This window comes from Rhinoderma darwinii, chromosome 1 (genome assembly GCF_050947455.1).
Source record: "Rhinoderma darwinii isolate aRhiDar2 chromosome 1, aRhiDar2.hap1, whole genome shotgun sequence".
In the NCBI taxonomy this organism is placed as follows: Eukaryota; Metazoa; Chordata; class Amphibia; order Anura; family Rhinodermatidae; genus Rhinoderma; species Rhinoderma darwinii.
The window spans coordinates 296,768,428-296,781,545 of record NC_134687.1 but is presented as its reverse complement, the minus strand read 5'-3'; the positions used below and the strand labels follow the sequence as shown (position 1 = coordinate 296,781,545).

Genomic DNA, 13,118 nt, shown 5'->3' with positions numbered 1-13,118 from the left:
TGCATGTGGGACAATGCTAAAGACAGAAAATGAAATCTACCCCTGCTATGAGCAGGAAGACATTTGCGCTACAATGTGTCCCATTTTCTGTTTTTAGGAACAATAAATTTGTCGGACCCTTACTTACATCCAGACTAGGCAATCCTCTGTGAGCTACACTGATACATTGTAGGGGATTAAAGGCCGTTTTACACCGGTCAAGGCAGCGAGTGCCGATCAACGAGACATCATTGATCGTCGCTCGTTTGCTTCTGTCACAAGGAGCTATGGATGGGGATGAGTGGTCGTTACTCCGATCGCTCGTCCCCATACAGGGTGATGAGCTGCCGACAACGATAATCTTTTACTTTTTTAAAACGATACGACCAGCAGATGATCCAGCGCTTGCTCATTCATCTGCTGATCGCTGCCCTTTTTACACAGGGCAACGAGCGTTATATTAACATCCTGTGTAATACCCCCTTTAGGTAACAGCCAAATACAATGCTGAAATGAGAACAGAGGCTAACAAAGATGATCCAATCACTAATGTTAACTCTATAGCAGTTACCTGAAAAACCGTTGCTGGCATCCTTCATAACAAGTGTTATTGCACCCATAGACTGCACATGTCTTCATTTTGTCCACCTCATTCTAGGAAGAAAAGAAGAGGCTAGAGTACAGTGGTTCTCAGTAAAATCCTTAACCCCTTAGCGCACCAGGACGTACCGGTACGTCCTGCATTGAAGTGCTTTAAGGCACAGGGACGTACCGGTGCGTCCTGGCTAAAAACTGTCACCCTGTCAATGGACAAGGTGACAGAACTGTGCCGTCAACAGTTTATGACAGTTGACCGGCACAGTAAGACGGCAGAGGACCATTCACAGCGGTCCCCTGCCGTCGATCGCTGTGATTGGTCAGTCAAAGCAGACTGACCAATCACAGCTCTATGACGTGTGTATGTGATGACGCTGGCTCAGAAGCTGGCTCAGAAGCTGAGCCAGCGTTATCACCGCCGGGAAATCACTGTCCGACGCCCCTCTGCAATGGCCAGGACCGGAGCTAGGCTCCGATCCGGCCGATTAACCCCTTCGATGCATCGATCAACATGATCGATGCATCGAAGTGGCTTGTAGCCTGTCGGCAACCACGATGGTTGCCACGGGCGCGGGTGTCAGCTGTTTGTCAAGGCTCCGATCCGGCCGATTAACCCCTTAGATGCAGCTATCGCTGCATCTAAGTGATTAGATCGTACCCTATGGTTGCTAATAACAACCATCGGCACCCGCGAGTGTTCCGATGGTTGCTATGGCAACCATAGCCTAACAATCGCTTCCTAGTACGGAAGCCTATTAGGCCCCGCCGGGAGGCGAAGCCTAATAGGCTTGCTGTCAGTGAATAGCTGACAGCTCTAATACACTGCACTATGTAGGTAGTGCAGTGTATTAGAATAGCGATCAGGGCTTCATGCCTTCAAGTTCCCTAGTGGGACAAAAAAAAAAGTTAAAACAAGTTAATAAAACTGTTGTAAAAAAGTAAAAAAAAATACGTTTCATGTTAAAAAACACTATAACAGCCTTTTTTCCTATAATAAGTCTTTTATTATAGGAAAAACCAAAAAACATAAAAAAAGTACACATATGTCATATCCCCGTGTCCGTAACGACCCAAACTATAAAAATATCATGCTATTTTACCCGTACGGTGAACACCGTAAAAATTTTTAATAAAAAACTATTCCAGAATCGCTGTTTGTTAGTCACTACCCCTCGCAAAACAGAATAAAAAAAAAGGGATCTAAAACTTGCATGTACCCCAAAATTATACCATTAAAAAACGCAGCCCGTCCCGCAAAAAACAAGCTCTCCCACCGCTTTTTTGACGGAAAAATAAAAAAGTTATGGCTCTCAGAATCTGGTGACACCAAAAATAAATTATTTGAAACAAAAGTGATTTTATCGTGCAGACGCTTCAAAGCATAAGAGAAACTATATACATCTGGTATCGCCGTAATCGTACCGACCCGCAGAATAAAGTAAAATTGTCATTCATAGAGCATGGCGAACGCCGTAAAAAACATAAATAATAAAAAACATCAGAATTGCAGGTTTTTGGTCACATTGCTTGCCAAAAAAATGAAATACAAAGTGATCAAAAAATTGCATGTACCCCAAAATGGTACCAATGAAATCTACAGATTGTCCCGCAACAAATAAGCCCTCACACAGCTCCGGGGGAGAAAAAATAAAGACGTTTTGGCTCTTAGAATATGGCGACGCAAAATGTGCGAAGTGTCCAAAAGCGGATAAGATCGGGCCCCATTTATCAGTGTGACACTGGCCACACATCTGTGGATAATTATTTATTTACCCCATTATTCTACTCTCTTATTATACCCCTGATGTTCTCCGCACAGATAACATATGCCCCCACATTATAACTGAAATACCAGCAAAACAACTAGCGAGCAAAATCCACGCTCCAAAAGCCAAATGGTGCGCCCTGCAGCGTGCCCAACCAGCAGTGTACGTCCACATATATGGCATCGCCATACCCGGGAGAACCCGCTTAACAGTTTGAGGTATTTGTCTTCAGTGGCACGAACTGAGCACAAAATATTGTGCACTAAAATGGCACATACCTGTGGAAATTTGCAATTTTCACTTTGCACCATCCACTGAGCATTCATTTCTAATAGAAAAAAAAACCTGTGTGGTCAAAATGCCTTGAGGGGTGCGGTTTCCAAAATGGGGGTCACTACTTGGGGGTTTGTTTTACTATTTGACCTCCGAGCCCTGCCGTTGTGGGCTAATGCTGCGAAAATCACCAAAATAGGTCTCACATGCGCCTGTCACTCCTAAGCTCTGTCATATGTCCAGGCAAATTATAAATGCCTTGAGGGGTGTAGTTTACAAAATGGGGTCACTTCTCATGGTTTTACACACTACTCTGGTACCTAAGAATGCTCTGCAAATGCGACATGGCGCCCCTACACCAGTCCAGCAAAATCTGTGCTCTAAAAGCCACATGGCACTCCTTCCATTTTGAGCTCTGCCATGTGCCCAAACAGCAGTTTAGGGCCACACATGGGGTATTGCCGTACTCGGGAGAAATTGGGTAACAAATTATGTGTTGTTTTTTCTCCTATTACCCCTTGTGGGAAAAAAAATTGGGTGCAAAACTACATATTTTTGGGGAAAAAAATAATTTTTCATTTTTACTGCCTCATTCTAATACAATCTATGAAACACCTGTGGGATCAAAATGCTCAGTACACCCCTAGATGATTACCCTGAGGGGTAAAGTTTCCAAAATGGAGTCACTTCAGGGGTTTCTACTGTACGGGTACCTCAGGGGCTCTGCAAATGCGACATGGCGCCCAAAAAACTATCAACCAAAATCTACATGCCAAGTAGCACTCCTACCATTCTGAGCCCTGCGGTGTATCCAGGCAGCAGTTTATAACCACATATGGGGTATTGCCGTACTCGGGAGAAATTGCTTTACAATTGTTGGGGCGCTTTTTCTCCTTTATTCCTTGTGAAAATGAAAACAATTCAACATTTTAGTGGAAAGAATGTAATTTTTCATTTTCACTGCATAATCCCAATAATTCAGCAAAAAAACTGTGGGGTCAAAATACTCACTATACCGCTAGATAAATTCCACGAGGGGTATAGTTTCCCAAATGGGGTCACTTTTGCCGGGTTTGCACTATTTTGGCCCCTCAGTGGCTTTGCAAATGTGACATGGTGCTGCAAACCATTCCAGCAAAACTTGAGCTCCAAAAGTCAAATGGCGCTCCGTCCTTTCTAACTTCCGCCATGTGTCCAAACAGCAGTTTATTACCACATATGGGGTATTGCTGTGCTCAGAAGAGTTTGCTTTACAAATAATGGGGTGTTTTTTCTCCTTTATCTGTTGTAAAAATTAAAAAATCTGAGCTAAAACTACATTTTATTAGAAAAAAATTAGATTTTCAATTTTACGGCATAATTCCCATAAATTCAGCAAAAACCGTGTAGGGTCAAAATGCACACTATACCCCTAGAAAAATTCCTTGAGGGGTGTAGTTTCCAAAATGGGAGTTGGGGAGTTTCAACTGTTATGGTCCCTCCAGGGCTTTGCAAACACGACATGGCACCGAAAACCAATGCAGCAAAATCTGCGCTCCAAAATCCAAATGGCCCTCGTTCCCTTCTGAGCCCTGCCGTGGGTCCAAACAGCAGTTTATTACCACATATGGGGTATTGCCGTAATCGGGAGACATTGCTTTACAAATGTTGGTGTGCTTTTTCTCCTTTATTCCTTGTAAAATCTAAAACATCGTATGTTTTTTCAGAAAAAAAGTAGATTTTCATTTTCACAGACCAGTTCCAATAAATTTAGCAAAAAACCTGTGGGCTAAAAATGCTAACTATACCTCTTGAAAAATTCCTTGAGGGGTGTAGTTTCCAAAATGGGGTCACTTTTGGGGAGTTTCCACTGTTATGGTCCCTCCAGGGCTTTGCAAACACGACATGGCACCGAAAACCATTCCAGCAAAATCTGCGCTCCAAAATCCAAATGGCCCTCGTTCCCTTCTGAGCCCTGCCGTGGGTGCAAACAGCAGTTTATTACCACATATGGGGTATTGCCTTAATCGGGAGACATTGCTTTACAAATGTTGGGGTGCTTTTTCTCCTTTATTCCTTGTAAAAACTAAAACATCGTATGTTTTTTCAGAAAAAAAGTAGATTTTCATTTTCACAGACCAGTTCCAATAAATTTAGCAAAAAACCTGTGGGCTAAAAATGCTAACTATTCCTCTTGAAAAATTCCTTGAGGGGTGTAGTTTCCAAAATGGGGTCACTTTTGGTGGATTTCCACTGTTTTGGCAGCACAAGACCTCTTCAAACCTGACATGGTGCCTAAAATATATTCTAATAAAATAGAGGCCCCAAAATCCACCAGGTGCTCCTTTGCTTCTGAGGCCGGTGTTTCAGTCCATTTTCACACTAGGGCCACATGTGGGATATTTCTAAAAATTGCAGAATCTGGGCAATAAATATTGAGTGCATTTCTCTGGTAAAACCTTCTGTGTTACAAAAAAAATGTATTACAAATGAATTTAGTAAAAAAAAATTGAAATTTGTAAATTTCACTTCTACTTTGCTTTATTTCCTGTGAAACGCCTAAAGGGTTAAAATAATTTCTGAATGCTGTTTTGAATACTTTGAGGTGTGCAGTTTTTAAAATGGGGTGTTTTATAGGGGGTTTCTAATATATAAGGCCCTCAAAGCCACTTCACAACTGAACTGGTCCCTGAAAAAATAGCCTTTTGAAATTTTCTTGAAAATGCGAGAAATTGCTGCTAAAGTTCTAAGCCTCGTAACGTCCTAGAAAAATAAAAGCACGTTCAAAAAACGATGCAAACATAAAGTAGACATATGGGAAATGTTAACTAGTAAATATTTTGTGTGGTATTACTATCTGTTTTACAAGCAGATACATTACAATTTAGAAAAATGCAGATTTTTGCAAATTTTCTCAAAATTTTGGAGTTTTTTACAAATAAATATTGAATTTAACGACAAAATTTTTTCAGTATCATAAAGTACAACATGTCACGAGAAAACAATCTCAGAATCGCTTGGATAGGCAAAAGCATTCTGGAGTTATTACCACATAAAGTGACACATGTCAGATTTGCAAAAATAGGCTGTGTCCTTAAGGCCAAAACAGGCTGTGTCCTTAAGGGGTTAAACACCTGCCCTCTCACTTTCATCACCTTTTCATCTTGGTCTTCTGTTTCTTGTTTTATTTATGGAAGTGAGGATTTTTGGACCTGAATTGAATTGCGCTCAGAGTTTTGACACAATGTGCTTGCGTCCTTTGGTTCTACGGAGTTAAATAGCGGCTGCCAAACATGCAGCTTTATAAAGGCTATGGACACCTTTGGGATCTATTTTTATTGCATTTCATTTACGTGGGGGGAAAAAAAAACCTGTAATTGATTTTTATTTAAAAGTGTTTTACTTCCGCAGCTTCGTTGTATCACACACACAGCTGCTCTAAAGGCTCGGCTGACAAGCTCCTGAGCAATTTCTTAAGCTCAGTTCTGGTCAAGTCAAAGTGGATCCACTTGGATGTATGGTGAAACAGTGCATTTTTATTTATTTTTTTAATAAACGTGAATTACAAATGTTGCTTTTCCCCCCCCAAATAAATGCATTTCAATAAAAATAAAAAAAAGATTCCCAATGGGAAGCACTCTGGCCGGGCACTCTGACTCTGGAGAAGCCCCTAAATTCACTGTCCATATATGGACAGTGATGTTAGGAGCTACGATGCCGGAGTCCCCTGGCAAAGCGTTGGAAACTCCTTTCCATATATAAATAGTGATGTCAGGAGCTTCCGCAGGGTTAAAGTCTGCGGTCAGTGCGCTTCTGATGCTCTGTCCTTGGACTCCGGCATTGGGAAGCTCCTGACAACACTGTGCATATATGGACAGTGATGTCTGGAGCTTCCCGACATAAACATTTAACGTGTACCTGTGGCGCATGACATACAGTGGAGTTCATCACCCATGGGCTCCCATGTTATAAAAAAACAAAACAAAAAAACATATACCAGCCCAACGGAGACCAGAAGGACACTCTTTGGGCCTCTGTCGGGCTAATTGGAACCCTATGGACACGTTTTATCGTGTATGTCGGCTTTCGCAACGTATGCCATAAACGTAGGGCACAAACATGCTGTAAAGAAGTCCTTAGCCTACAGTGGGTCTGAAATCCAGCTGTCTCATCAAAGGCTCAGGCTGCTTCTCTGTGCCCCTATGCTTTACACTGAAGCTCTTCCTGGTCGGACTGTACATAAGCACAAACTAACCACAAGCTCAAAAGGAAAAGTGCATCACTGCATCTCCTCCGCTGAATTGTGATACAAACTGGGCATTCCTGTTCTCCCTGGTGTATGATTTAATGTCTATGGCTAGAATAACCCTTTAATAGATTTGTTTCCCATTGGTTATACAACTGAAGCACATTACAAAGCGCTTATAAGGGTAGGTTCACATGCAGTGTTTTCAGGCGTATTTCGGGGCGTTTACGCCTCGAAAAATGCCTGAAAAAAAACGGAAGCTGAATGCCTACTAACATCTGCCCATTGAAATCAATGGGAAAAACAGCATTTAGTTCATACGGGGCGTCTTTTTACACCGCTGTTTTAAAAAACGGAGAGTAAAAACACGCTCCGTAAAAATAAGTTGCATGTCACTTCTTGAGGAGTTTTTTGGAGCTGATTTTCCATTGAACACTATTAAAAACACCTCAAAAAACACCTAAAGGCCCTGTTCACACTGAGTTTTTTGGCACGGAAACCGCTCCGCAAAACTCGTCAAAAAACGCCCGAAAATGCCTCCCATTGATTTCAATTTGAGGCGGTTTTTTACCACGAGTGGAAAAACCGCCTCGCGGTAAAAAGCGAGATGACCTATCTTGAGGCGGTTTCCGCCTTCAAAACCCCATTTCAATCAGTCAGAAACAGGAAAAAAAAACGCCTCGACGAGTGTTTTGACGAGTTTTTGTCAAACCACTGTGCAAAGAACGTCTGGAGCAGTTTTTGCAGGAGGAATTTTCCTCCTGCAAAAAACTCAGTGTGAACACAGCCTAAGAATAATCTTACAACTGCAAAGAAAATAACAATGACTTTATATCTGGTACCTGAACAGCATCTCGAGTTCCATGTTGATCATCCATTACAATAATTTGTTCATTTATCTTCTTTTTCGATGTTTTTTTCTTTTTAAGCCGCTCTTTTAAGTAACTTGGGAATCCGTTAAACACGGAAGGCACTGCATCTAATCGTAGTCTTGGGACCATCGCTCCTGGACGTAACATGTAGTCACTTTCGGTAAAATGATCACTGCAGATTCTGCTAGATGCAGAAGGTTTCCAGTTTTTACGTCGTATATCCATGACCCATTTTGACAAACGGTCAGGATCCTTCATTGGAAACCTACAAGAGTTTTATATGTTTGGATTAAAAAAAAAAAGATTTAGGTTGTAAATTAAGAGCTACAATTAACAGCAGATTTGACATTGTTCAAGACGGAAATGCTGCGGATTTATCCTGGATACATAGCAGCTGTATCGTGCGCTGAAACCTTAATCCATCAGCTCAGCGGGTCTGACGGGTTCAGTGACAGCGGGTCATGGGTGATCACATCTAAGTTATGAAAAAATCATCTTCAAAGGTGTACATAGCCTTTAAAGAGGACCGGTCACCTCTCCTGACATTTCTATTTTAGTAAATGCTTTTATTCCCCATGAAATAACAATTATGTCAAATATTTTCTTAGAACTCTGAGTTGTGCCGTTCCTCTGTTATTCCTCATAGAAATTTCTGAACTAATTGACAACTGGATGTTACCATTCCCCTTGTCAAAATGGGTGTGTCCCTACACAGTCTCACTCTGTTAGCACTGAATGGACAGTGTTAAACTGTGTAGGGATCCCCCCCCCCCCCCCCCGCCCAACTGGAAAAAAAAAAAACTGTTGTGAATATATTTATAAACTTCTGGGAGGAATAACACAGGAGCGGAACAACATAGAGTATTAAGAAAAGATGTTCCGGAATTCCTATTTCATGGGAAATACAATTATTTACTAAGGTCCTCTTTAAGTGAAGCCGTTTGAGAACTTTGCAGAGCCTGGGCAGCACCACCAGATATAGGAGTCTGACGTATCTATGAGCTGCCACTAGTTCTGCCAACTCTCCACTGATTGACAGATATCTCTCTATGCACCGTAATAAGACATCTGTCAATCAGTGGAAAGTGGGCGGAGCTAGTAGCAGCTCATGAATATGCCGAACTCATCTATGATTTTTTAAATTCCGCGTGTCACAAGGATGGCATATGCGTGAAAATCACGCAGCCAGGCACAAAAAAAACACTGATGCCACACGGAACTGCAACGTGCGCAAAATTTCGCCTTACGCCTCCAAACATCTGCCCACTGCTTGCAATGGGATTTACGGTGTTCTGTTACCACGAGGCGTAATTTTACACGTCGTCAAAATACGGCGCGTAAAATGACGCCGCGTAAAAAGAAGTGCAGGTCATTTCTTGGGACGTTTTTGGAGCCGTTTTTCATTGACTCCATTGAAAAACAGCTCCAAAAACGGCCGCAAAAAACGCGAGTTGCTACAAAAACGTCTGAAAATCAGGAGCTGTTTTCGCTTGAAAACAGCTCTGTATTTTCAGACGTTTTTTGCTAAGCGTGTGAACATACCCTAAGGCCTTATTTACACGAACGTGTATTACGCGCATAATTTTCACACGCGTCGCACGGACCTATGTTAGTGAATGGGGCCGTTCAGACCGTCGGTGATTTTCACGCAGCGTATGTGCGCTGCATAAAACTCACGACATGTCCTATACTTGCCCGTGTTTCGCGCAGCACGCACCCATTGAAGTCAATGGGTGCGTGCAAATCGCGCACGGCACATGGAAGCACTTCCGGGTGACGCTCGTGATTCGCGCTACAGCTGGTAAAGAAGAGAAGGGAAACATAAAATCCCCTCCTTCTTTACTGTGTCGTCACATAAAAAGGGAGTGTCATAATGATGTCGGCTGCGCAAAAATCACGCAGCCACGCACCATATACACGTCACACTGAACTTTTGCGCGCACATAACGGACACATTCGTGTGAATAAGGCCTAAGGGTGATATCCACTGTGAAATCAGCAGCAAAATCTGCACGCTACCCATGTGGATTTTGCAGCAGACTTTTCCACCTTGTGCGCATTTACCCTTAGTCTGGGTTCACACGAGCATGTTACGTCCGTAATGGACGGAACGTATTTCGGCCGCAGGTCCCGGACCGAACACAGTGCAGGGAGCCGGGCTCCTAGCATCATAGTTATATACGATGCTAGGAGTCCCTGCCTCACAACTGTCCCGTACTGTAATCATGTTTTCAGTACGGGACAGTAGTTCCACGGAGAGGCAGGGACTCCTAGCATCGTACATAAGTATGCTGCTAGGAGCCCGGCTCCCTGCACTGTGTTCGGTCCGGAACCTGCGGCCGAAATACGTTCCGGGACCTGCGGCCGAAATACGTTCCGTCCTTTACGGACGTAATGTGCTCGTGTGAACCCAGCCTTAAAGAACACCTGGGATTTGCCTTTTCCTCTCATAAGTTTCTAATGGCCCCCTATGCCTTGGAATTATGTTACACCTGTAAGAGTACTTCACTATTAGGCCCTGTTCACACTGAGTTTTTTTACGCAGAAACCGTGTCGGAAAAAGCACCAAAAACCGGCCGAAAATGCCTCCCTTTGATTTCAATGGGAGGCGGACGCGTTTTTTTACCGTGAGCGGTAAAAAGAAGCGACATGCCCTATCTTCGGGGGTTTACGCCTCTGATCTCCCATTGACATCAATGGGAGGCAGAGAAAGCGTATTTTGCTGCGTTTTTGCCCGTGGTGGCACTCAATAGGCGCGAAAAACGCGGCAAACGGCGTGCAGGCAGATGAAAATCTGCCTCAAAATTCCAAACTGAATTTTGAGGCATAATTTTCTGCCTGCAAAAAACTCAGCCCCCGGGTATGTTCACACACAGTGTTTTCAGACGTATTTTGTGGTGTTTACGCCTCGAAAAACGCCTGAAAAAACGGAAGTTGAACGCCTACCAACATTTGCCCTTTGAAATCAATGAGAAAAACAGCATTTAGTTCATACTGGGTGTATTTGTACGCCGCGGTTTTAAAAAACGGAGCGTAAAAAGACACTGTAAGGCCCTGTTCACACTGAGTTTTTTTTACACATTTTTTGACGCGGAAACAGCATCGGAAAACGCGCCAGAAAACGGCCGAAAATGCCTCCCATTGATTTCAATGGGAGGCGGACGTGTTTTTTTTTTACTGCGAGCGGTAAAAAACTCTTGCGGTAAAAAGAAGCGACATGTCCTATCTTCGGGCGTTTACGCCTCTAACCTCCCATTGACATCAATGGGAGGCAGAGAAAGCGTATTTCGCTGTGTTTTTGCCTGTGGTGGCACTTAATGGGTGCCAGCGGAAAACACGCCAAACTGCGAATTTTCTGCCTGCAAAAAACTCCTAAAAAGTAGCATGTCACTTCTTGAGGCGTTTTTTTGGAGCTGATTTTCCATTGAACACTATGAAAAACGCCGCAAAAAATGCCTGAAAAGAAGCTCCAAATTAAAAGAAGCTTCATTTTCAGCTTCAAAAGCGCCTGAAAATCAGAGGCTGTTTTTTCTGAAAACAGCTCCGTATTTTCAGACGTTTTTTAGTAAGCGTGTGAACATACCCTTACGGACGCCAGTCATTCCTTTCTGAGATGTAAGTTTTAACAATGTACATGTTGTGTATGAGGGGATTCCCAAGCTCCTATGGCACAACATTTGCCTTTTCTGTACTTTGTAGTTATATGTTGAAAGGGGAGGGATGGATTAGAAATAAATGGGTTCTTAAAGAGGCTCTGTCACCACATAAGTGGCCTATCTTGTACATAATGTGATCGGCGCTGTAATGTAGATTACAGTAGTGTTTTTTATTTAGAAATACGATCATTTTTGACTGAGTTATGACCTATATTAGCTTTATGCTAATGATTTCTCAATGGACAACTGGGCGTGTTTTACTATATGACCAAGTGGGCGTTGTACAGAGGAGTGTATGACGCTGACCAATCAGCGTCATACACTTCTCCCCATTCATTTACACTGCAGATAGCGATATAGCTATATCACTATGTGCAGCCTCATACACAAACACTAACATTACTGCAGTGTCCTGACAATGAATATATATTACCTCCAGCCAGGACGTGATGTGTATTCAGAATCCTGTTACTACAGCACAGGAAGCGTAATCTCGCGCGATTATGCTGTAAACTGTCATTTCAACTGTCATTACTGTCAGGATTCTGAATGCACATCGCGTCCTGGCTGGAGGTAATGTATATTCACTGGCAGGACACTTGAGTAGCGTTATACTGTGTTTATGTGGCTGCACATAGTGATATAGCTATATCGCTATGTGCTGTATAAATTAATGGAGAGAAGTGTATGACGCGAATTGGTCACTGATTGGTCAGCCTCATACACTCCTCTGTACAACGCCCACTTGTCCATATAGTAAAACACGCCCAGTTGTCCATTGAGAAACTCATTAGCATAAAGCTAAAATAGTTCATAACTCCATCAAAAATGATAGTTTTTCTAAATAAAAAACACTGCTGTGATTTACATTACAGCGCCGATCACATCATGTACAAGATAGGCCACTTATAATGTGGTGACAGAGCCTCTTTAACTACGGGCAAATTCTACGGTCATGTGCATGGGGCCTTATTGGGAGAACAGGGGTCCTACGTTCTGTCCATAGTCATGTGATCATTATAGCCGTGCACCTGTGTGTCCATCACATGACCAGGACAGATTTTTATCCCCTGGAAGTAAAAAATGAAAGTTACTATTGAATGACTGCAAGCAGAGATCCTGGAAACCATGAGGAATTTATACAATACAGAAAGTATATTGTATAATGTTTCATTATACAGAAATTAACATTTATTTGCTGAAACTGGAAAACTCCTTTAGGGCCAGTTCACACTGAGTTTTTTCACGCTTTTTTTACGGAAAACGCGCCAAAAAACTGCCGAAAATGCCTCCCATTGATTTCAATGGGAGGTGGAGGCGTTTTTTCCCACGAGCGGAAAAACCGTCTTGCGGGAAAAAGAAGCGACTTGCCCTATCTTCAGGCGTTTACGTCTCGGACCTCTCATTGACATCAATGGGAGGCAGAGAAAGCGCATTTCATTGCATTTTTTGTCCATGGCGCTCAATGGCCGCGGGCGAAAAACGCAGTGAAAAATTCAGCAAACGGCGTGCAGGCAGGATAAAATCTGCCTCAAAATTCCAGACGGAATTTTGGGGCAGAATTTTCTGCCTGCAAAAAAACTCTGTGTGAACACAGCCTTAAGTGTCATGCAACACTTTTGATACATGATGTCCAGAATATAAATGAAAGTGGTTACCTGAAAAACTGTTTCCCACATCCCTTGACAAAATGGTTATTGCAGCCATATGCCACACATGTCATTGGCATACTGGTCTTAACTGCAAACCT

The 13,118-nt window shown here is 42.7% G+C and overlaps 1 protein-coding gene across 5 annotated transcripts in view; it reads right to left on the bottom strand.

Moving 5' to 3' along the window:
• The window catches only part of LOC142647501 (uncharacterized), a 35,470-nt gene that overhangs the window by 20,504 nt on the left and 1,848 nt on the right, over window positions 1-13,118 (bottom strand). For all 5 annotated transcript variants that reach the window (XR_012847583.1, XR_012847584.1, XR_012847582.1 and 2 more), the window contains exons 2-4: window positions 13,027-13,116; window positions 7,683-7,977; window positions 551-633 (exon numbers count right to left, since the gene is read on the bottom strand). Coding sequence is in view for 2 of the 5 variants with exons in the window: in XM_075825369.1 (XP_075681484.1) it covers window positions 551-633; window positions 7,683-7,977; window positions 13,027-13,097 (449 nt within the window). In the remaining 3 variants the exon portion in view is untranslated. The remainder of the gene's footprint in view (window positions 1-550; window positions 634-7,682; window positions 7,978-13,026; window positions 13,117-13,118) is intronic.